This window comes from Pseudorca crassidens, chromosome Y, assembly GCF_039906515.1.
Source record: "Pseudorca crassidens isolate mPseCra1 chromosome Y, mPseCra1.hap1, whole genome shotgun sequence".
Lineage (NCBI taxonomy): Eukaryota > Metazoa > Chordata > Mammalia > Artiodactyla > Delphinidae > Pseudorca > Pseudorca crassidens.
This window is the reverse complement of record NC_090318.1, coordinates 2,555,659-2,579,617: the sequence shown is the minus strand read 5'-3', so window position 1 is coordinate 2,579,617 and position 23,959 is coordinate 2,555,659. Positions and strand designations below refer to the sequence as shown.

Genomic DNA, 23,959 nt, shown 5'->3' with positions numbered 1-23,959 from the left:
CTGGGCCCGTGAGGCATGGCCGCTGAGCCTCGCGTCCGGAGCCTGTGCTCCGCAACGGGAGAGGCCACAACAGTGAGAGGCCCGTGTACCGCAAAAAACAAAAACAGAAACAAAACAAAACCATTATTCATAGACGTTGGAGCTCCATACATGAATAAGAGCAGTGTGACAGTCAAATGTCCTTGTACTTCTTCAGATTTTTAAACTTCAGTTTGTAGAGAGGGTGGCTTAGGGTTTTGTTTATGTTAGTGATGGTGGATTGCTTCATTTTACCCAAATGTGCACGTATTTAACCATCCAGGATTCTACCTTGGATGAGTTCATTGCTCTCAGCCCGTTTGGAGTTCATGACCTCCCTAACCAGGGCAGTGTGTGTGACATCTCCGTGGTGAAAACTTCATTTCCATCAGCAGGAAGGCCATTGCTAGGTCACAACTTAGCCACGTATGTTGGGTCAAACACTTATTCAACAAGTGAAATTGAAGCTGTTGGAAAAGGGGGTCCGCTTTGCATAAAATATCTCTAGAGAGCCAGGCGCCAAAATACAGCCTTGGGGTGCGTGGGGACGCTTTGTGAGTGGTGGGGATTCAGCTGGGCTCCCACCGGGGCAGGCCTCTGATGACTGTGGGTGTACTGATCGTAATGATAAAATAAGTACCATCATCTGTGACTCATCATGCCAGCAGCGGTCCATCCGTGGAGGCAGAAGTGCCCAGGATTGTAATAGAACGTAGCCAACTAACTAGGTTATCGTGAATTTCTAGCGCATGAAACCAACGCAAACCCACCATAGGGCCGTCTGGACAAGGGAAAAAGAAGCAGCAGAGGGTTGCAAACCTACTAAAAGTGAGCGCTTATAAATGCTTGGATCACTCCTTGCCAGGAAAACATTCACTGGTGCTGAATGAAAGCACAAAACCCCCCTACGGGGCTATGCAGCAGCTCACCTGAGAAATGGGAACAAAATCACTGAGCATGAGACATGACCTAGGCTATTCCTAGTAAACCACGGCTTCACCTGAATGACAGTAAAGTCTGACCACGGAAGTCGGAAACCGTATTCCTGTAACTGGACGCTTCTCTGAATCAGAATATATAATAAAATATATTAGAATGTATATTCCAGAATATATTAGAATGTAGTAATGTCACATAAATAATACCTAATATATATAAATTGTAGCGTCTGAAGGCAGCTGAAAACTTCTTTTGGAATATATATATTAGGACATATAATAAAACATGAGAATATATATCTCAGAATAGATTAGAATATGTGGGGTATAAATAGTATCTGATATTATATACATTAAAAACTGTAAAGTCTGTGAGGGCAGCTGAAAACCTCTTGGAATATATATATTAGAACATATAATAAAACATTAGACTATATATTCAGAATAGAATATATGTGATATAATAATATCTAATATAGATAAAGTCTGTGAGGGCAGCTGAACACTTCTTTTGGAATATATATATTGGAACATAATCAGATAGAATATATACTGTAAAACATATGTATCACAGAATAGATTAGAATATAATATGATATTAATATCTATTATACACGTATAAATTGTTAAGTCTGTGAAGGCTGGTAAACACTTTAGAATATATATCAGAACACATTGGAATGTAATATAGATATAATAATGTAGAGAGACTGTAAACTTCGGGAAGGCAACTGTGCGCTTTTTATTTTCACTCAGTACACACACGCACACATATCTACCTGTCTACTTATAGACATGCGCATTTCCAAATACATGCAATTCCAAAAGAAGTGTCCAGCTGCCCTCACGGACCACCCTTTTGCTCTCTCCCTCATTCAACCCCGCCTACACCTGTTCCGGCGTTGACTTTAGAGCTCATTCTGCGTACGGGGAGCGTTCAGTCCGCTGGGTTACAGAGTTCGGTATTTCCCTGCCCCATCACCACCGAATGCTCATCCCAAAGGCGGTACAAATGCCCCTGTAATGCCTCGCTTGCACGGCTTTTTTTTTCTTTTTTGCCTTTCAAGAAATATGCTGTGGTTTCTGAAGAATTTTTATGAGCCTTCCAGATGAAAGCGGCTTTGTTCATCAAGGTGTTGTGAAACCCGCCGGGATATTTATAGGAACAGGTAGGTATGCGGTCAAACTCCGGGCGGGCGAGGAAGGGTCAGATCCACTCCGCCACCCAGAGTTTAACTCTGCAAGCGTCTCTGTTACTTTTTCCTCCCCGGCTGCCATTAGAAGGGCAAGGCGTGCCTTTCACTGGGCGTGAAACCCTAGCCTTGACCATCGACCTTAATTAGCCAGCCCGACCGCAGTCACAAGGTCGCGTCCGCGGGGAGCGGGCGCGCGCTCCGCGTGGAGTCGCGCCCTTGCCCGGCGTGGACCGTCCCGGTCGCCCCTCCGCGGGGCACGGCCTGGTGGCCTGAGCGCGGGGGACCAGTCCTTGTCTAAGCAGCCGCTGGGGCGCACGCGGCCCGCTCCTGGAGCGCATTTTTCGCATTCCAGCTCAAGATCTGGCAACCAGCAGAGAGCAGGCGTCTCGCCCGGGGAAAAAGCCACCCACAGTGTGCAGAGGAGGGCAGGGGCGCGGCTGGCAGCCGGGGGCCAGAGCACCACACCCAGAGCCGGTTCTGATTTCCTGTCACCCCCTCCCAGTTGGCCAAGCGAGGCAGGCCCGGCCTGGTCCCCCGTAAAACGCCTCCTTTCTGTAGTTCTGGCCTCTGCGACAGACCGTCCCCACGCCGACTAGAAGACTCAGGGGCAGGACCCTCCCTTTCAAGGGCGGAATCGCTGGAATCCCGCCAAACAATAGGGCAGGCTCGGTGCCTCTCGCTGCTCAAACTGTGGTCCGCGGACCTGCGGCCCGGATAGCCCTGGGGGCTGCTCTGAAAGACCGATTCCAGGCGTTCCTTGCCCGGCCCGCTGTGGTCCAAGGAGCACTTTAACCAGATCCCCGGAAAAACAGTGGCCGCATCCGTCTAGTTACATTTGCATTTCAGATACAGCCCCGACATTTTGGGGGTATAACTATAACCAAAGGTGGCCTGGGACACACTTCCCATTAGGAAAAACCTAACGCTATCGTTGTGTAGTTGTCTGTGACCGTACTGCGTTTCTTTTCCGAAATCGTCCCTGGTGTGTTTACACCAGCTGCCCGTCAAGTTGCATGCGCCGCATTTGGTAGTTGTCTGATTGTTACCTGCCTCTTAGTATTTTAAGAAATGGTTCTTTTGAAATAATTAAAGATTTATCGGAAGCTGTCAAGAAACGCTCCGGGAGCGCGGCTCCGCGCCTCCCCCATGGTGCGTATCTTACATGACTGCAGTCCAACAAGCCAGCGCTGGGAGCGGCCTTGGTCCCGATGGTTATTCGCCAGACGTGGCGGCCGCCCGCCGGGACTCGCGGGCACCGCGCGGTCGGCGGAGCGCGCCCCATCCGCATCCAACTCCAGCTTTATTTTTTAACTTTACTTTTCTTTAAGCCACGCCCTCCCGCTCCCCAGCCGGTCCCGCCTTCCCCCAGCCTTCCGGGCTGGGGCGCAGGGGGCGCGGGGACAGGCCTGCGCGTCTCCCGGGGGAGCTCGGCCGAGACCCCATCCCTGGGGCGCCCCGGGGCGCGGAGGCCGCGCAAGCAACCTCGCCGCCCGCGCCCGCGCCAGCGCCCGCCCCAGAATGGCGGGAGAGGCTCCTGGCGCCCGGGCCCTGAGGTCCCAGGGCTGGGGCGCGGAGGGGGCGGGGCGCGGCGGCGCGGGCCACACCCCCAGCCGGGCGGGCTGAGTCCGGGCCGGCGCCCGGGCGGGCGGAGGGAGCGCGCGGCCCCGCCCAGGCCGCTTCCGCCCGGCTCCCCAGCAGCGCGCACGCAGCGCCCGCGCGGCGGCGGCGGGCGCGGGACGAGAGGAATGAACAGGCGGCCGGGCGGCTGCGGCCAGAACCCCGCCTCGCGCCCGCCCGCCCGGGCCGCGTCCCCCGCCCAGGCCACTACGCGCCCGCCCTCAGAGGCCGCTGGCAACTCCCATCGGCTGCCGCCGCCGCTCCTGCCCTGAGCGCCGCCCCGCGCCCAGCCATTGTCCCCGCCGCGCCGCCTGCTGCGCCCGGCCGCCGACCGGGAGGCGGGGGCCGCGCATGGGTGGGCGCCGCTGATGCCGCCGCCGCCGCCGCCGCCGCGCCGCCCTCCGAGGCTGCGTCCCGGGAAGCCCGGCCCCCCGCGCCTCCCGGCCCGGCCCGGCACCCCGGATCTGAGCGCGCCCCCATGGAGGCGCCCGGGCTGGCCAAGGCGGCCGCGGCGGACGCCGACGCCCGAGAGAGCTCGGGGGAGACCCCCGACGGCGCGCCCGCGCACTTCCCCGGCCCCGGGGCGCCCTCGCCGGAGCCGCCCGCCTACCGCCCGCAGGACTTCGACACGCTGGCCACCGTGGGTGAGTGCGACGCGCGGGGACCCGGCCCGCTGGGGCGCTCGGCGCCGCCCGGGAAGCCGGCGTCAGACAAAAGGCTTGTGTGCGGTCGCCCGGCCGCCGCCCGGGGAGGGCCCTGCCTGGTCCCGCCTGCTCGGGATCTCCGCGCGGGGCTCCCCGTGCGCCCTAGGTCCGCCGAACGCCCCGAGACTTGGAGGGCTTCCTTCCGGCCCCCGAGAGCCTCCCCACCTGCGGGCGCTCTGCCCCGCACCTCCGAAGTCTCCTGTTTTAGACCTTCCCTCCCGCCCCCCAGCAACCTCCCCGGTGTCTGGGCCCCCCCGACGTCACAGAACTTGCTGGGGTCACGTCACATTGAGGGCGGCGGCGGCCGCGGAGACCCTTGCAGACCTCACCTTGGCCAGGCTCCCCCTCTCCCCCGCGTCAGGATGCTCCCGCCTGGACTTGAGAGCGTATCTGGAACTGGGAGGTCAGGTGTCCCGTGGCGTTTTAGGGGCGCGGGGCGGCGTTGGGGGTGAATTACGCATTTCCTTATCCTGCCGTATTTTCCGTCTGTGTATCCGGAACTGGGCATTTCTTTTATCCGGCACTGATTTCCTTTTTGTCGTCCTCCTTTGAACCTGATCACTCCTAGGCAGCTGGAAACGTGAAGTCTCCAGTCCCATGAGTGCCTGGATCCCAAAACGTGTTGGTGTATGGAGCCCGCCCTGAGTGGGTCAGAATATCCCGACTCCGCGAGGGCGCTGCCTTCAGGCTGTGGGCTCAAGCCAGCCTGTGGCTTCTTAGCAACCCTTTGTTGCTAAGGGAGTTGTCCCAACCTGTCAGGAAAGAATCAGTGGGGAAGGGGGCACATACCGTAAATGACCCTGGAGCAGGGGTACCCAGGTACTTCTTCGGGCCCTTCCCCACCCTCTCTTGGAAGGGAGGAAGCATTGGCCTCAAGGGCATGGCTTGGGGTTTCATATGACCAAGGGGCACAGCCAGAGTGGCATTAAAACCACTCAGAGTGGCCTTGAAACCTTCCCTTTTCCGTCAGTAGCCTTTTGCCCGTATGTAGTTGGCTGTGAGGAAGGGGTGCCCAGGAAGCCTCGTTTGGGACGGAGGGGACAGGAGGCACCCTCCCTCTCTCCTGTTTCTCTCCTCCTCTCCCTCCAAGCCTTCTTGTCCATCTCCTCCTTCATCTTCTTTCTCTCTCTCTGTCCATCTCTCCCTCCCTTTCCTGTTTTTCTCTCTCTCTGTGTGTCTCTCTGTCTCATCTTCTCCATCTTCTCTCTCTCTCCCTTTCTTTTTCTCTGTCTCTCCCTCCCTCCCTCCCTCCCTCTGGGGCGCTCTGCAGGGCTGCTTTAAAAGCTGGCTGTGTTTTGCAGGGTAGGAGACGAGGATAGAAACCTAGACCAGTGCAGTCATACCGGTAGGTGGAAACACAATTCAACAATGGAAAGTTGGTGGAGGACCCGGCGGCCCTTGGCACACAGCGCTGGCAACTGGATCTGTTTTGGGCACTTAAGCAAGTCTATTGTGAAAGGTGCCAGGGCATCAGGCGGGGCGTGGGCTGGTGGGTGGGCTGCGGACGTGGCGTAGCCCGGTGTCTGCAGCTGCCTGGGGGCCCTTTGGGCGCTGCCTAGTGGGCATAGGGTGCCCAGTGAGTCATCTTGTCCTTAAAAATAGAAAGTCACTGGCTCTGGGGACCGAGCAGGGCCGGGTGGGGGGGAAATGAGCTCTCCAGTTGTCTTTCCCTTTCTTAATGAAGAAGATACTTGCTCTTCAAGGATAACTTCCTGTGGGTTCCAAGGGTGTGAAGGGAGAGCCAGGTCACACGTGTTCAGGATGTTGGACCAGCAGGGGCCTGGGACCCAGGGGGGGTGTGTGTGTGTGGCTTTGCAGTTTTGGTGGCTTTTTAAAATCACCTTTTGCCAGAACTTTCTTTAATATTCCAGATTTATCTGCGCATGGTTAATCTAAGAAAGTAAGAATAAGCTTTTAAAAAATCCCAAACCCATCAGAGGTGTTAGAATTTCCAGTAACGTTAGACCATGAGGTGTCATGGACAAAAGTGAGGGGCTATGTTGGGCTCTTTACCCACAGTTAGAACGCAGTTGGGGCCAGCATGGTGCCTCTTCATCCTAAGCTTCGGGCCCAGGAAACTTAAGTTCCCTTTTGACTGCCCCGGACCCATCCCTAACTGTCCCCCATCGCAAACAGGCACCCCCAGTGGCTCTGAATCGTCTGAGGCCATCTGTATGCATTTCTCCAGCTGAGCAAGGCTGTCTTCCACAACTTGAAACGAACCCACACACAAAACAGAAGACAAAAAAAACATCCTGACAAACCTCTCAGCCTTTCTTAACATAACCACAATCCCCACGCCCTTGGAACCTTCCAGAATGAGTCAGGGTGGAAGGACCGGGCCGGCTGGGCTTGTCCTCCACCCTGAAGTTCTGGCCTCACACAGTTGTGCATTTTCACCTGGTCTGATCTCCACTCCGGTGTGTGAGCTCTTCTTTTTCTCACCAACAGGTGTTTTTTTCATCCTTTTCTTTTGCCTGTGAGCTGGGCCCCGGGGGAGGCGCCTGTGGGACAGAATTGCTGACTCACAATCCCCCAAGGACGGTTGTGACGATCAGCGCAGGTGGAACGCAGCAGGTGGGCACAGATGTGCTTCTCCATGATTTAGCAAAACCGGCAGTGGCTGTTCAGATGGCAGGACCCCCCAGGAGGGTTGGCACCAGGATACCGAGACCCAGCTGGAAGCCGACGGCCCAGTTCACGGGGCGGCCATGACACCTTGGAGATAGAATAAGGAGGAAAGCCAGTGACCCGTAAGGTCTCAGATGCTCTTATTCTGTGCTCCTGAATAAACTGTCTATGGGCAGTTGTCCGTGTTCTAGGTTGATTAGCCCTCCACAAATTCAGACAGCTTGGAAGGAAGCTTAGCTTATGTTGGGGAAAAATCTCATGGGCATTTTGGTGGTGATGTTGGGGTAGGAGTTTATTAGTTTATTCATTTATCTTGGCTGTGCTGGGTCTTCGTTCCTGTGCGAGGGCTTTCTCTAGTTGTGGCGAGCGGGGGCCGCTCTTCGTCGCGGTGCGCGGGCTTCTCACTATCGCGGCCTCTCTTATTGCGGAGCACAGGCTCCAGACGCGCAGGCTCAGTAGTTGTGGCTCCCGGGCCCAGACACTCCGCGGCATGTGGGATCCTCCCAGACCAGGGCTCGAACCTGTGTCCCCTGCATTAGCAGGCAGATTCTCAACCACTGCGCCACCAGAGAAGCCCCAACATGGGCATTTTTTAAAGAGCGTGGAAGGGACCTTGGGTCCTGTCTTGGCCAAACTGATTTCATAGATTGAAAAACAGGCCCAGTTACAGAAGGAATGGTGTGCAGCCCCCGGCCCACATTCCTGGTCCAGGTGACCAAGCTTGATTTCTCGCTATGAGCACGAACAATGGTGCTATTAAAGATAAATGTTTTGAAATAATGATAGGTGCACGGGGGATTCCAAAACCTGCACCTAGTCCCATGCACCCTTCATGAAGTTTTCCCCCGTGATGTCTTCTGTAGGTGTCACACAATATCAAAACCAGGACGCACGCCGTCGTGGGGTCCATCCTGCTAAGAGACCACAGACCTTCATCAGTGCTCCCACCTTTCATGGGAACTCCTTTGAGCTTGTGAGGAGCGGGCATGCGTTTGGTTTTGTGCAGTTTTATCCTGTACATCCGTCTGGGCAGCCATCAGCCCCGAGATCGAGGCACAAAGCTCATTCCCTGACCACAGAAACGCGCTCACGCCTGACACTTGTATTTTTTTACTATCACGTCACACTGTCAGAAAGTTGTATTTTCTTTAGACCGAGGAGACCTTCCGTAGTGAGTAATTAAACCTGCACTGCTGTCTCTTACTTTCATTTTCCTCCCTGCTGATAAGATTGTCTCATGCACCCTTGGTTCCCCAGAACCGGCCCTAATTTTTTTCTCTCCCACCTGGACTCCCAAAGCATCACCGGGAGCAGCACGCCCTGGAGGCGGGTGGAATCCGCAGTGGGGAGATTTCCCACTGCATGTGAATGGCTTCTCCCGGGGCGATGTTGACAGAAGCCTTTAGGAGGGAATGTTGCTTACGGTGTAGTGATACCCAGAAAATTGTGTTCACCTTTTAATCTGATTTACCTTGAGTGGGCGTGAATGGTAGTTTCAACTTAAGAGCATCAGAGGAACTTCGAAAGTTAGGTAAAATACGAGAAAAGAATGTTTCTTTTTATAAAATTACGGAAAATACTAGAAAAGAATATTTCGTCTTACAGAAGTCCTGCAGGCTGTTCCTCCTCATTTAAAAAAAACTTTTACTTGTTTTTTGGCCACTGCCGGTGGCATGTGGGATGTCAGTTCCCTGACCAGGGATCGAACCCTGGCCGCCTGCAGTGGAAGCGCGGAGTCTTAACCCCTGGACCGCTGGGGAAGCCCCTGTTCCTTCTCATTTTTAAAAAATTGTAGTGAAATTCACATAACACAAAAGGAACCATTTCAAGGGGAACCGTGCCGTGGCGCTTTACACGTTCACAAAGTCGCACGACCCTCATCTCTGTGAGGTTCCAGAACATTTTCGTCTGCTGCCCCCGCAGGGCGACCCCAAATCTGTGAGCAGTCACCCCCTATTTCCTCCGGCTGCTGGGAACCCCCATCTGCTCTCTGTCTCCATGGATCTGTCTGTCTCGTGTCGTCTTCATCTTACACACTCTGCTTCCTTACTTCACATCTCCAAGGGGACGGCGGGGTGGGGGGAGGGGGGGGACTTCGGGAAGAGAAGCTTAGGAGATACACAGCCAATAATTCCCTACTCAGGAGGAGAAAAGGAAAATGCGCCAGAGGATAGAAAGTGTGGGATGGGGGGGCGGTCAGGTGAAGACCAGCCAGGAGGAGAAACGTGCAGGCAGTGAGAGAGGCAGGGGTGAGCCAACGAGTCACAGACACGTGCACACAGAACCTGCTGTCCTGGGTCGGATCGAGTCCCCTTCTCCCCCGAAATTCATGTCCTCTCAGAACCTGGGAACCGGGACCTTGTTTGGAAACAGGGTCTCTGCAGATGTGATGCAGTGAAGGGTCTGAGATGAGGTCCTCCTGGATGAGGGTGGCCCTACATCCAGTGACAGGGTCCTTCTAAGAGACAGAAGAGGAGAGACCCAGACACAGAGGAGAAGCCCCAGGAAGACAGAGGCAGAGACGGGAGGGATGCGGCCACAAGCCCAGGGACGCCTGGAGCCCCCAGAAGCTGGAAGGGGCGGGAAGGACGCTCCCCTGGAGCCTCTGGAGGGGGCGTGGCCCTGGGACACCTTGACCTCAGACATCTGGTCCCCAGGACTGGGGGGGACGGATGCCTCTGGCTTTAAGCTCACAGTTTGTGGGAGCCCCAGGAAACTAATTCACCTGCCAGAGAGGACTGCAGAGTTGATTTCTGTGTGGCCTTACAGCTTGGTCCATAAGGCAGTTTCCTCACATCCTTGGAGGTGGAGGACACCAGGTTACATGTGTTTTCCGAGGGCGTCCTCATCCCACGCAGCATGTGGGTGTGGCTAAAGCAGAGCTCACTGTTTGACAGAGGTCATCCCCCGAGCTGGATGGGGCAGAGTTAGTTCCCATGTGGTCAGGCCAAGCTTCGCCATCTTGAATCCATCCCGACCTTGTTGTCTTGATTGGCCCAACTGCCATGACAGAAGACCGTCCCCTGGGTGTCTTACCACAATGCAGATGGATTTCTCCCAGCTCTGGAGGCCGCAAGTTCGAGATCAGGGTGCCAGCGTGGTTGGGTTTTGGTGAGAGTTTCTCTCCTGGGTCGCACTGGCTGTCTTCTTGCTGTGTGCTCAGATGGTGGAGAGTGGAAAGCTCTTATAAGGACACTAATCCCATCCTGGGAACCCCACTCTCATGACCTCATCTCGTCCTAATTACTTCGCAGAGACCCACCTCCGGATACCGTCACATTGGTGGGGAGGGGATAGGGCTTCAGCGTGGGAATTTGGGGGGGCACAGACATCCAGTCCATAACACTGGGTTGACTCCTCCTTACATGTCGCCCTGGCTTCTTTCTTCTGAGCTTCTGCCTTTGGGGTGCAGGTGGCTGTCCGAGCAACAGCCTCACCTTGCCACATCCTGGATTCCTTACAGGAGGACACCTCTCTCCCTGGATCTGGGGACGACCCTCCTTGTCCCGACCTGGCTCATGCATGGGGACGAGGACATGACGCCATGATGCTGGTCTCAGACCTGTTTCCGGGATGGGTCTCTCCACAGTTGGGGACCACCAAGGAGGCCATGTCTGTCACTGCAAGAAAAGGGCAGAAGCACCACGTGACACAGACACACGCTTCCCCTTTCCGGGGTCACTTGAAGCTTGTGAGCACGGTGTTCTTCTTGAGAAACACGTGTTCACGATTCTCAGTGCCTCCTTCAGTCTCAGGAGCAACTGTTGGGGCTCTCCTGGTATTTTCCCCCAAGTTTGTTTATTTTCAAACACCCACATGTCACCACCTTCACACCATTTAAAACGTTTCCCCTTTTCCTCTTTTTTTCGAAAACTACAAATGTTCTTTCTTGCTGGGAAGAACAGTAAAGAACTGAGAAAGGAAGGTTCTTCAGAGAACCTGACTGAGAAAAGAATCGGGGGTAAATCCAAGCTTTGGGGGTTACATGATTGGAAAGCTGTACCACCCCTTGGAGACACTGAGGGGGTTAGGGATGGAGCAGTGTTGGGGGGAAAAGCCCAGGAGTACCGTTCGGGACGTGGTCAGTTCGATCTGCCTGGGAGGCGTCTTTGTCGTTATCTCCATCGTCACCGTCCCCTTCCGCCACCTACTGCCACATCCTGCCACCCTCCACCAGCATCACCTGCATCACTTCTGACCCTCGGGGAACTTTCGTTTAATGGAAACTCACAGAAGGTTGTTTTAACGTGAACAATTCAGTGGCACAGTGCTGTGCAACCACCGCGTCTATCTGGTTCTAAAACATTTTCGTCATCCCCCAAAGGACACTCTCTACCCGTTAGGCAGTCACTCCCCGGCCCCTGGCGAACGCTAACCCATGTCTCTGTGGCTTTGCGTGTGCCGGACGTTTCACGTCAGTGGAATCCTACACTGTCTGGCCTTTCGTGTCCGGCTTCTCACCGAGCTTCACAGTCTTGAGTTTTGTCCTGGTAGCCTGTGTGAGTGCCTCATTCCTTTCTAGGCTGAGTCATGTTTCATTGTGCTGGATGGACCCCATTTTGTTTCTCCTGTTGCATGCATTTGCTTAGAGAAACAATGTACCACAGCCTGGGCGGCTTAAACCATAGACATTTATTTTCACACAGCCCTGGAGGCCAGAACCTGAGATCCAGGCGTGGGCAGGGCTGGGTTCCTCCCGAGGCTCTCTCCTGGGCGTGTAGACGGCCGTCTCCTCCCTGTGTCCTCATGGGGTCGCCTCTCTCTGCGCGTCTGTGTCCTGATCTCCTCTTCTTATAAGGACACCAGTGCTCTGGGATCAGGGCCCACCCTAATGACCTCATTTTACCTAAAGACCCCCTCTCCAAATACAGCCGCATCCTGAGGTGCTGGGGGTCAGGACTTCAAGATGAAATCCTTTGGGTGGAGGGACGCAATTCAGCCCATGACACCATGAACCTTTCAACGCATCTTGTGGTACCTCAGCCTCCTTGGCGTTCCCATGATGCACTAGTTGAGCCTCGCCCCAGGTGGACTTGGCTCATTGCATCCAAGGTAGGCACCATAATATCATCACCCTCATCATCACCAGCATCACCTTTTCCGAACACAGGCTCACCTCGTGTTCCAGGACATACGGTAGTGTCTTTGTGTGGATTTGGCGCTAACTCCTCTCAGCACACCTGTCGTGCGTCCACCCCTCCGGTGCTCAGAGCACCTCCTCCTTCTGACCCCGGAGTCAGGGAGCCGGAGAGGGGAGGGGGGCGGGCAGGGCCCGCACAGGGAGCCCAGTGCAAGCTCCACTGCCCGTGGTCTCCTGTTGGGATCTCTCGCGTGGCCTTTCCCACCTTTGGGCTACTGGAACAAATGACCTCAAACTCAGTGGCTTAAAACAACATGCATTGACTAACCTGCAGTTCCAAGGGTTAGGAGTCTGGAAATGGTATTACTGGTTGTTTTTTTTCCTTTCTTTCTTTCTTTTTCGGCCGTGCTGTGCAGCTCGCAGGATCTCAGTTCTCCAGTGCTCTCGGCAGTGAAAGCCCCCAGCCCTAACCACTGGGCCGCCAGGGAATTCCCAGCATGGCTGGGTTAAAAACCAAGGCGTGGGCAAGGCTGTGTGCCTTGGGGAGGCTCCAGGGGAGAATTCTTTCCTGGCCTTTTGCAGCTTCTAGAAGCCGCCCGCATTCCTTTGTTTACGACAATCTTCCTTCGTCATTGAAGACGGCATTGCCGGGTCAAACCCTTCTCGTGCCGTTTCTCTCCTGCTTCTCTCGGCTCCTTCTAAGGACCCTGGTGATGTCGCTGGATTCACCCAACTAACCCAGGGGCATCTCGCTATTAAGACTCTGCTGATTCACCTCTGTGGTTAGCTCCTTGAAACTCAGTTCCCCTCGGCCACGTAAACGAACGCGTCCCCAGGTTCTGGGGATGACGACAAGGACATCTTACTCTGTGTATCGTGCACCGATGCTTCTACTCTTCTGTGTGCGCCTCACCCGAGACGCAGCACCGCTTTGGAGGACGTGGCAGGTGGATGGCTGCGCCCAGCCTGGCCTCAGCCCTGGTCTGACGGCCTTGACTTCCACAAACGGAGGGACCGCAGTTAACAATAAAAAGCTCTTCCGTTACTACCTGGGAGGAGAAATGGGAGATCCACTGACCGACAGATGGGGCTGGACATTGGGTGTGTGTGTGCGCGTGCCCGTGCACGCTGGGGAAGGGATTCATGAGTTACCTGAGGCCGTCACATCTTTGCCCTCTTTTGAGGGGCTGGAATGGTGTCACCACTGACTGCCACGTCCCCGGCCAAGCAGCACCAATTCTCGTGTTGCAAGAGAAAGGCCAGTGACGGGACTGCTCCAAGATGAGATGACAAAGCCTCAGACCTTCGAGGAGCTTCTGGCCCCGGGATGGACCTTTAGACACACGGCTGTGACCCGTGCGGAGGCAGGTGTGGTTAGCCACGTGGAATCCCAGAAACCAAGCTTGTGTCCACGCGGGGGCGGGAGGTAACGGCGGCGGCGGGCGGTTTCGTAAGGAGGCTTGAGCGTGTTCATTGACTGGACAACACGGGGACGTTTATTTATCTTTTTTTTTTGAGGAACTTGGCAGGCTCTCCCCCCGCCTCCCCGAGGTTCCCCTTGGAAGAATAATAAAAGCAACACTACGAATGCGTCTAAGCAGCTCCTAATTCCAGCAGCGTCCTGCCCCGCCTGCGTTTCACGGGGAGGACGGATCTGCGATACTGCGCTGGGTTGGGTGCACAGGGTGCTGCATCTCTCGCTACACCCCTACGGCACTCCAGTAAACGTCCGCTTGGCATCTGGGTTGCGTCTCCAAATAAGAGCATATGTTACAAATAGCTCTTCAGTGCCTTTGGAGTTAGCCGTGGAGGACTCCAGTCACGCATCCTGAGTGTCCCCGAGGCTCGTCCCATTGGAACGCCCCGTATCCGCCAAGGCCGCGGATGGAGTGGGCGCGTGTGTTCTACGATGCAGGTCCTTTCCTCCACCGGCACGGGCCGTCCTGCTGCCCTGGGGCGTAGGAACGTGAAGGGGACATTCTCCGTGTGGGTGGCTGTCACCCGTCCTGTGAGTCACCTTGTCCCCATGTAGGAGCTCCCGTCGGACCCCTCTGGGCCGTCCTTCCAGCCTTTATTTCGCGCCAGGTGCTGCCGTGGCCTCCCCAGCGCCTGCTTGGCCCAGTGCCTCCCACTTAGTCTAGGAGGTCTGTCAAGACTATACTCTGGGCGTCCGAGGTCCCCTCCCACTGGGTGATTCCATGCTTGAAAAAAAGATCCACCTTCGGCCCCTTGCACATCTGTTCACCCCACTTACCATTTGGAAATTCACGCTGGCTTTCCCTCCAGTTACAGGAAAAACAAACAGTCTCCCGGAGTCCCTGCTCAAACGCGGGAGTTCCTGAAAATCGTTGCACCCAGCGCTCCCACGTCGTGCGCTGCTCTCTATACGCATCCTCTGGACGTGTCCTTTGGACACGGTTTTGATGAGGCGGGCTCATGGAAGGCGTTTGGAGGGCAGCCTCCCCAGGGTTCCTGTAACACAGTTGACAGTGATTTGGGTCGATGATGTCACCCTGCTGCCTCATTATCTCGGCAGCCAGTTCACTGAACAAAGGACCAGACCGGGCAGATCTGAGGGCTGGGTGTGGCGGGCAGGGCTCCGCTGCTCACAGGACGGCCTTTGTAACGCCGAGGGCACCTGGGGTCTGAGGTTGCAGGGGCAGACAGAAGCAGGGCTCGTGTGCCCACGCCTGCTTGTGCCTGGGTGTGTGCAGTCTGGGGGGGACGGCTAGCAGGGAGCGAGGAGAGGTGGGTAGTTAGCCAGCTGGTGTTTGCGGACAATTCCAAAAACATTCAGCACAGATTGAAAACTCTCGCTTGGAGGGTTCCCCCCCCGCCCCCCTAAATCGAACGGGCACCCAGAAGGCCAGCTATCTAGAGTTTCCTCTTGTGGAAATTCTGCCTGGGTGCTAGTTTCCATTTATCCTCACACCGTAGGGGAAAAAAACATTTACCCAGAAAAAAACCAAACACCAGTGAGTCAGAGTATTGGCTCCTTGAATACAGTCATTGTTGGCAGGGATTATACTCATGAAGACGTTCATTTCGTTGATCCTCCGAAAGATGAGTTAGCACGTCCTTTTGGTAACAGATTCTGAGGTATCCGTTGTATTGATTTGGGTCAAAGCCGCAGCTTCTGGTTGCCTCGATTATTTTTTCTCTATTGATTTCTTGTTTTCTTTTATTATTATTATTTATTTCACTGCGCTGCGTCTTAGTCGTGGCACGGGGCATCTGGTTCGTTGACCAGGGATCAGATCCGTGCCCCCTGCAGTGGAAGCGTGGAGTCTTAACCACTGGACCTCCAGGGAAGTCTCTTGTTTTCAGGTTCATTGCTTTCTGCTTGTAAAGTCAGTAAAGACCTAACACAGAGACGCGGGTTAGGTCTTTATTTCTGCTTGCTTTTGGTTTTTGTTACTCTTCTTTGGGTAGGCTTTTTCTTTCTTTCTTTCTTTCTTTTTTGGGTCTTTATTTACTTTTCCTGGTAGTAACATGTTGTATTTTGATTGAGATTCTGGGCTACTCCTCTGAGCCTCCCAGAGGGCCATGGAAGAAAGGGAATCGTGACCCAGGAGAACCGCTAAGCCCGCGTCATCTTTTCCCACCCTCCCAGGGCACCTTGGTCGTTGGGGGAGTCTTGTGTTCTGTGCACTGTGGCTGGCGGACCCTCTTGCAGGTCTGTTTCCCTCTCCCAGCTGCTGCTGCTTTCGTGACAGTTCCCCCTCCACGAATGAAAACCCGCAGCTGCTTCCCTGGGGAGAACCAGCCACAGAAATAAGCAGGGAGAACAGCGAGTCGGCGGCCACCTGCTCCAGCCTGTTTCTGAGCGCAGTGCATTTCAGGACAGCCGCTCGGCTTCCTTAAAAGCAAAAGTAAAACGAGGGCGCCGTCAGCTTTAGACGCCAGCTTTACAATCCCCGTCTAGAACTGGGGATGCCATTGGCAAAACCGTCCGTGGGAAGGGTGGGGGGTGGGGGTGTGGACCGGGTGCTTCACCTCCTGGGCTATCGGCGGGAGGTCTTCTACCTTTGTAAAAGGGGAAACCGACTTCTTTCTTTAGTTGTCCAGTGACTTTCCGTGCTGCTGTTTCTCCCTGCATGACTGCATCCACAGGTGTGCACACACCCACGTACACTGGGAGGTTTTTGGCTGAGGGGGTGAGAACGCTTCTGGCTGTTGAAAACACTCCAGTTCTCCGGACGTCACCAAATACTCGATGAAACCTGAGACCGGCCACTTGTTTGGACGGGAAAAGCCATCTCCTGTTGCCAGGCCCGCTGCCTAGCCTTCCTGTCAAGTCAGCAGGGCAGGTCGTTCCTAGGCAGACAGTCCCGAGTCTGCGCCAGAAGGTGGTTTCTGAATTGTCCCTTCAGAATATTTCTGTTCTGGAAACAGTGCAACCTCGGACGGTCCAGGTTCCAGGCTGCTTCCTTGGCGGTCCAGGTTCCAGGCTGCTTCTTTTGCAGCCTAGAAAAGAGTAATGAATCGTGACAAACATCACACAGGGATAGGAAAGTAGAAGGCAGGATTAGTCTAAAATGAGGACGCCAGCCCAGCCCAGGAATCGCTCAGTAGCACAGACAGCAGGAGTCTTACATGTGGATTCCTGAAAGACCACAGGTTTGCAGGGGGGCCGTCGAGATGGAGTGAGCAGCTTTTATCAAGGCTCTGGAGGAATTGGAGACATTGTCTTTCTATCGATTTTATTTGTTGCCAGCATTAAACTTGACTTGCCAAGTGGCTGGCATGAAACAGGTCTCTGGCTGTCCTGACTTTGCATGGACTGGCCGTGCCCGGGCTTGTAGAGGAGTGTACTTTGGGTTACGAACATGTTCTCTGGCTCCAGCTGGGCAAGGCTCAGGCATGGGCATTGGGAGACACTCGTTTCTGTCTTCTTAGTAGATGTTTGGATTCCATGTACTTTCCCGGGACGTGGTTCGCCTGTGTCGTGCAAAGATGAAGGGTGGACGCTTACCCCAACCTGGGGCCACGGGGGACTTTTAAGATGACTCCTGGGGACCCTTAGGTCGCTCCCTCCCAGACCCCCTGGTCTCCGCCCTTAGTCTTTGGGGAATGAGGGTTATGCTGTGGGAATTGGATATCCTTGACTGGTAGGAAATCCTGGAGGAAGATGGTTGAGGGAAAGTGGGTCTTCGTCACATTCTCAAATGACACCTTTGATCTTGGTGAGAAGGTTGTGGTTTGAAGTAGGAATCATCAGAAAGACTTTGAATGGGAGACAGTTATATTTGATTATGTGTCGTTTGTTCAGGTTTTCAGAATGCCCGTATTTAGTGCCGTGAGCTCTTAAATGATCACAAAATAGATACTAAATGAGACTGAAAAGGGCGGATTGTAATACCTAACAAACTCAACTCAAAATGTGTCTGCTTTGCAGAGCCTAAACTAAAAAGGCTGTAAAAATATTTCTTTATCCAGTTTGGAAAATGCTGGCTCTTGCAAAATAGTCTGTTTAAGAGGCAGAATGAAATGCCTCTTGAAAGACCGCATCGGTTACGCGATGGGTTGCTACGGTCGGTCCATAGCTGAGATGCAAGTGGTTCTCAGAGTGGGGTCCTGGGGCCCATGGGAGTTCCTTGTGGGACTCTGAGGTCACTATGACTTTTGTAAGAATACGAAAGCATTATTTGCTTTTTTTTCCTCTCTCCTTCTCGCATGAGTGTTGGGTGGAGTTTCCAGTGGCCGCCTGACCTGGGATCATGGTTGCCTCTTTGACCACCAGTGAAATGCATCCTTGAGGGCTCTTGCATTTTCTTTATTTTTGTTTTACTTGTTACTATGGCTGCTATGGAGAGGCACCCCCACGCCCCACACCAACAAACACTCCTCAGGGATCTCGATAGATTTCTAGCGCATCCAGAAATCCTGAGATCAGAGAGTCTGAGAGGTGCTGCTCTGAGCGTGGGGGGCTCTGAAGTGGACATTGACGGGCTTGCAGGTGCCCTGGGTCTATGTCTACCACACAGTGTGTGTATCACTCTGTACCCTGGGGCACAGTAGGGACCCCAGAAGATTTGTCCAGCCAGACACTGGAAGAATGGATGTGTTGCTGGCTGTCAGTTACCCTGGCGAGAGTTCAGAGCCTGAGGTCAGTTGGAAGAATGGAAGGGTCACCTCTCAGGGATGTGGTCAGCAACAGAGAGAAGAGACGAGGATCGGGGTCGGGGCTTTAGAAGAAGAAAGCTTCTTGTGCTCCGGGAACCCAGCGGTTGCTCAGCTGGGGATATTTCAGCAGGATCCGTGCTTTCCATTAACCATCACGCGAACGGTCTAAACATTGTAAAGACTATTATGCAACGTTAGTACTGTTTTCTGTTACCAAGAATAAGTCTAGGGCTGAACCCTGACCCTCCCCTATCATAAGGATGATTCTCAGTAGTTTGGGAGCAGCATGGCGGCCTCAGCGCTATCACGCAAATGAGCCAGGCTCCCGAGTAGACTCCGCAGGACCAGTTCAGCAAGTTCGCGTGCCTCGTTCTTGAGTCGTCTGCCTCTCCTGGATTCTCTCATGGCAAACTTCTCCTGTTCTTGGATTCTATAGAGCAGCGCGGTCCAAGAGAACCGGGTGCCGTGAGGACCATGTCCTAGAATCGATGTTGCTATGGTGACCAGCTGAGGTACCAGCTTCTTTTTTTAAAATTTATTTTATTGAAGTATAGTTGTTGTACAGTATTGTGTTCGTTTCAGGTGTACAGCAAAGCAAAGTGATTCGGTGATACATGTGTAACATTCTTTTCCATGATGGTTTGTCACAGGATATTGAATAGAGTTCCCTGTGCTCTACAGCAGGACCTTGTTATCTATCCATCCTATACATAATAGTTTGCATCCGCTAATCCCAAACTCCCACTCCATCCCTCCCCCACCTCCCCTCCCCCTTGGCAACCACAGGTCTGTTTTCTATGTCTGTGAGCCTATTTCTGTTTTGTAAATAAGTTCATCTGTGTTGTATTTTAGATTTCACATATAAGTGGTATCATATGATATTTGTCTTTCTCTTTCTGACTTACCTCACTTAGTATGATAATCTCTAGGTCCATCCATTGTTGCTGCCAATGGCATTATTTCATCATTCTTTTTTATGGCTGAATAGTATTCCATTGTATATATGTACCACATCTTCTGTATCCATTCCCCTGTCGATAGACGTTAGGTGCTTCCGTGTCTCGGCTGTCGTGAATAGTGCTGCTGTGAACATAGGGGTGCATATTGTCTTTCCGGATTACAGTTTCGTCTGGATATATGCCCAGGAGAGGGATTGCTGGGTCATCATCAACTTCCTTATTTGACTCCACCTCACTTCATTGGACTTTAAATAAGCCACATGTGTCTGGTGACTACCTCATTGGACAGCACAGCTTACACACCTAAGAATCTCAGCAGTCGTATAGGTCAACAAAATCAGACGTCAGAATTCCTTCCTTCTGGGGTGCCACGACCTCAGGATCGTTTTTAAGTGATTTCTCAGACACTGTTAGGGATACCAATGGAAACAGCTCTTTAATAAAATTCTCGGCTGTCCCCTGATTCATTACGATACCTGGGATAAATGACACGTCAAAAAGACCTCCTTTCCCTAGTATAAGTGAATGTCCAGAGGCATACGTGTATTTTCCAAAAGTGATTGAATACCAGATGCCATTTCCTAAACATCTCTGGTTGCACGTTCCACACGGACCCCTTATAGCATCTCTTCTGTTTCTACATGAACCATATTCTTGTGGTTACTTGAGGATTTCATAACAAAACACTTTCAAACGGGCAAAACACCTTCACTGATGGGAAGATGGAGTTTGTCAGCAGAAGACAAGCTACATCTTCCTTGAGAAGATGTAGCGAAAGTTACAGTTTTAAATATATTTACACACAGGCATAGTTCACTTTATCGCACTTCGCAGATGCCGCGTTTTTTTACAAATTGACGGTGTAGCAGCCCCGCCTCGAGCAAGCCTGTTGGTGCCACTTTTCCAACAGCACTTGCTCCCTTTGTGTCTCTGGGTCACATTGTGGTCGTTCTCGCCATATTTCAAACGTTTTCATTGTGATGATATGTGTCATGGTATCTGTGACCGGGGAACTTGGATGTTACTGCAACGAGTCCCTGAAGGCTCGGAGGATGGTTTGCAGTTTTTAGCAAGAAGCTATTGTAAAGCGAAGGTCTGTACATTGTTTTTTTAGACAGAATGCTATTGCACACTTAACAGACTACAGGGGAGTCTGTCAACTGGGACAGATCACTTTTATACGCCCTGGAAAACCAGAAAAATTCCTGTGACTCGATTTATTGCCATATTTGATTTATTGAGTTGGTCTGGAACCCAACTTGTGTCTCTGAGGTCTGCCAGTGTGTGTGTGTGTGTGTGTGTGTGTGTGTGTGTGTGTGTGTGTAATTTATTTCCGGCCTCTCTCCATTGTAAATATCATCAGAGACTTTTTTATTAATTAATTTTTATTGGAGTATAGTTGCTTTACAGTGTTGCGTTAGTTTCTGCTGTACAGCGAAGTGAATCGGCTCTACGTATCCATTTATCCCCTCTTTTTTGGATTTCCTTCCCATTTAGGTCACCCCAGAGCACTGAGTAGAGTTCCCTGTGCTACACAGTAGCTTCGCATTAGTTGTTGATCGTATACATAGTATCAGTAGTGCAGAGACGTCTGATGTCGTGTGGCAACCTGACTGCACACAGATGCCACCTGCTTGCTGGTACGTGCGCACACGCGCGCGCACACACACACACACACACACACACGCACACCCCTCATAGTCTCCCTCTCCCAAGTTTCCATTAAACTGATAATACAGTTTATTTTCAGGAACACAGGAATAACGTAGGTACAGACAGTCGTCACGAAGGAGCTGCAGGTGTCACGCACAGGTTAGAAGTTGCATCCGACTTCGGGGCAGCCCAGAGCACACGCCAGCGTGTAGGACAGTGTGGACGAAGCAGCATGGGGAGGGCGGGACACGCCAGACCCCAGACGAGCTGTGACAAGAGTGAGCATTGAGTGGGCCTTCCCGGGCGGCCCAGGGGTTAGGACTCGGTGCTCTCACTGCCGAGGGCCCGGGTTCGATCCCTGGTCGCGGAACGGGGATCCCCGCAAGCCACACGGCGGGGCCAAAAAAAAAAAAAGTAAGGCTTGAGTAAGGAAGCTCAGGGATCCCTGGAGAACTCTACAGCTCCTGTGATGAGCACGGTGCCCAGAAAACCATCAGCGCTGTTGGAACAGTTTATTCAGTAAAGAGACGGAAGGCAGTGGTTGCCCTCTAAGGGTAACGTTCTCCTAATGCTCTCATGCCGAGGGTCCCAGCCTCACTCACACGTGGAAACTTGAGTGGTCATCTGAAGACCCTCATTCTTAACAGGAAACAGCCACCAAACTCGCCTTGTTCAATCGGTTTACACAGTCTGAGACATCAAGATAGCAGAAGACTTGAGATCCCAGAGAAAGCCAATAATTTAGGGAACCTAAGAGAAGGTGAAAACAAGGGAACGTAAGGAATTTTGTTAAAAGTCTCACTTTGAGTCATTTTCAGAGAAGTTTGACAAGATACTGTATCCATCAACAATAATAGGAAGTTCCAATAAGAGAGAAACAAAAGAGTTTCCAACAGGATGGCTGGGTATTACAAAGGAGAATTTTCTAAAGTCCAAAGGGTGATCTGATCCATGCTTGTGACTGTAGTTATCATCCTGGAGCTGGTGGCCAAAGGCACAGCCGTCACCTGCACCTTGCTCTTGCGAGCTGCAGGGTGGTCTCCAAGGCAGACCCTGTTGGGTGGGTTTGTCTCTCTCTCCCCGACATCCAGGGGGTCCCTTATATTAATTTCCCGGGGCTCTTGTTACAAATCGTTACAAACCAGGTGACCTACAGAAACAGGAATCCATCCTCCCCCAGTCCTGGAGACCAGACGTGTGAGGTCAAGGTGTCCCAGGGCCGTGGTCCCTCCAGAGGCTCCGGGGGAGGGTCCTTCCTGCCTCTTCCAGCTTCTGGGGGCTCCAGGCGTCCCTGGACTTGTGGCCGCGTCCCTCCCGTCTCTGCCTTCCAGCTTCACAGGGCTTCTCCTCTGTGTCTGTGTCTCTCCTCTTCTGTGTCTTAGAAGGACCCTGTCATTAGATGTAGGGCCACCCTCCTCCAGGGGGACCTCATCTCAGACTCTTCACTTCATCACATCTGCAGAGACCCTGTTTCCAAATAACGTCCCATCCTAAGGTTCTGGGTGGACATGAATCTTTGGGGGCTCGATTGAACCCAGTAAGTACATCCCTGCTCCTCCAGACATCCGCAGGGTCCAACATGGAACTTGTCACCACCCTCCCCAAAACAGAACAACTCAGTGGGCCCTTTGGACACCTGCCAGGGTTTCCTGTCTTTTTTTTTTTTCTTTCTTTCTTAGAGCATACACTGTATACTTTTAGAGTGAATTATGCATAAAAGTCTGTGCAAACAATAACATATATTACAATAACATTCTCAAAAGATCTTACTATATTTTAGCGTTGTTAAGTTATATAAAATACATCTTCATAAAAGTACAGGCTCTTTTTTCAAGTTTTAAATCACGACCTTCTCAGATGCCTCAGTGCTACCCTGTGGGCATCTCCTCCCTCCCTCTCCCAGCCCATCCCCTCCAGCCTCATGCAGGATCTGTTCTTTCGCTCCACACTAGTCTTTCGTCCTTCCTACTGGCTTCTGCAACCGCAGGGAAATCTCTGAAACAAAACGGAAAGCACGCCGAACTCAGAGGAGCCAGTCACTTCCCCCTGCCCGCCGCGTGAGTTCCTGTAATCCGTTGCCTAAAGAACACAGTGGAAGGATTTCAGAATCCCCGCCTTCTCTTGCCCTGTTTCCTCCATCCTCACGAATCTCCATTCTCTCTGTGGCCTTTGCTATCCTTAATTTCCTTTTTTTTTTAATTTTTAATTATTTTAGTTTAGTTTAGTTTTTTGGCTGCATTGGGTCTTCGTTGCTGCGTGCGGGCTTTCTCTAGTTGCGGCGAGTGGGGGCTACTCTTCGTTGCGGTGCGCGGGTTCTCACTGTGGTGGCTTCTCTTGCGGACTGTAGGCGCAAGGGCTTCAGCAGTTGTGGCACGTGGGCTCAGCTGTGGCTCGCGGGCTCTAGAGCGCAGGCTCAGTAGTTGTGCTGCACGGGCTTAGTTGCTTCGCTGCATGTGGGATCTTCCCGGACCAGGGCTGGAACCCCTGTCCCCTGCATTGGTAGGCAGATTCTTAGCCTCTGCGCCACCAGGGAAGTCCCACCCGTCCTTAACTTCAGTGAGCCTCTACTTTCCAGTCCGCCCAACTCTCCAATTTCCACTGGAAACTTCCCTTCCTCAAAAATGAACGTCTTTCCCGACCTTCACCCCGAGGTGAGGTCCATCCGTATGTACCTCAGCACACCTGTGTCCTGAAGTCCTGCAGCCTTAGAAGCCCCTGAAACACAGATGAGCGCGTCAGAGTCAGGATGGCTGTTGTCATTAACGTTTACTGTCAGCCTTTCCCGCACGATGGTAACAAAACTAAGATATCAGGGACCAGCCTTGTGTGGATTGTGGCTGTTTCTGAATCGTGCAGAGCGTCCAACACACAGCAATATTTCAGTAGTTTTTTTTTAATACTTATTTATCTGGTTGCACTGGGTCTTAGTTGCGGCTCGCGGGCTCCTTGGTTGCAGCGTGCGAACTCTTAGTTGTGGCATGCATGTGGCATCTAGTTCCCTGACCAGATATCGAACCTGGGCCCCCGGCACTGGGAG

General features: G+C 53.0%; 1 protein-coding gene and 1 long non-coding RNA gene across 7 annotated transcripts in view; one reads left to right on the top strand and one right to left on the bottom strand.

The window, feature by feature from the left end:
- LOC137217840 (uncharacterized) overlaps positions 1-4,907 on the bottom strand; it is a 33,832-nt gene extending 28,925 nt beyond the window's left edge. Inside the window, exon 1 of the long non-coding RNA XR_010940292.1 lies at positions 4,803-4,907. This is a non-coding gene — a long non-coding RNA (uncharacterized lncRNA). The remainder of the gene's footprint in view (positions 1-4,802) is intronic.
- The window catches only part of LOC137217836 (cAMP-dependent protein kinase catalytic subunit PRKX), an 84,547-nt gene continuing 64,512 nt past the window's right edge, over positions 3,925-23,959 (top strand). For 4 of the 6 annotated variants that reach the window (XM_067724803.1, XM_067724800.1, XM_067724799.1 and 1 more), the window contains exon 1: positions 4,173-4,413. In XM_067724803.1, coding sequence (XP_067580904.1) covers positions 4,248-4,413 — 166 coding nt within the window. In that variant the 5' untranslated portion in view covers positions 4,173-4,247. Of the gene's footprint in view, positions 4,414-23,959 lie in introns of all 6 variants that reach the window. The other 2 variants (XM_067724805.1, XM_067724804.1) reach the window with 2 other exon arrangements.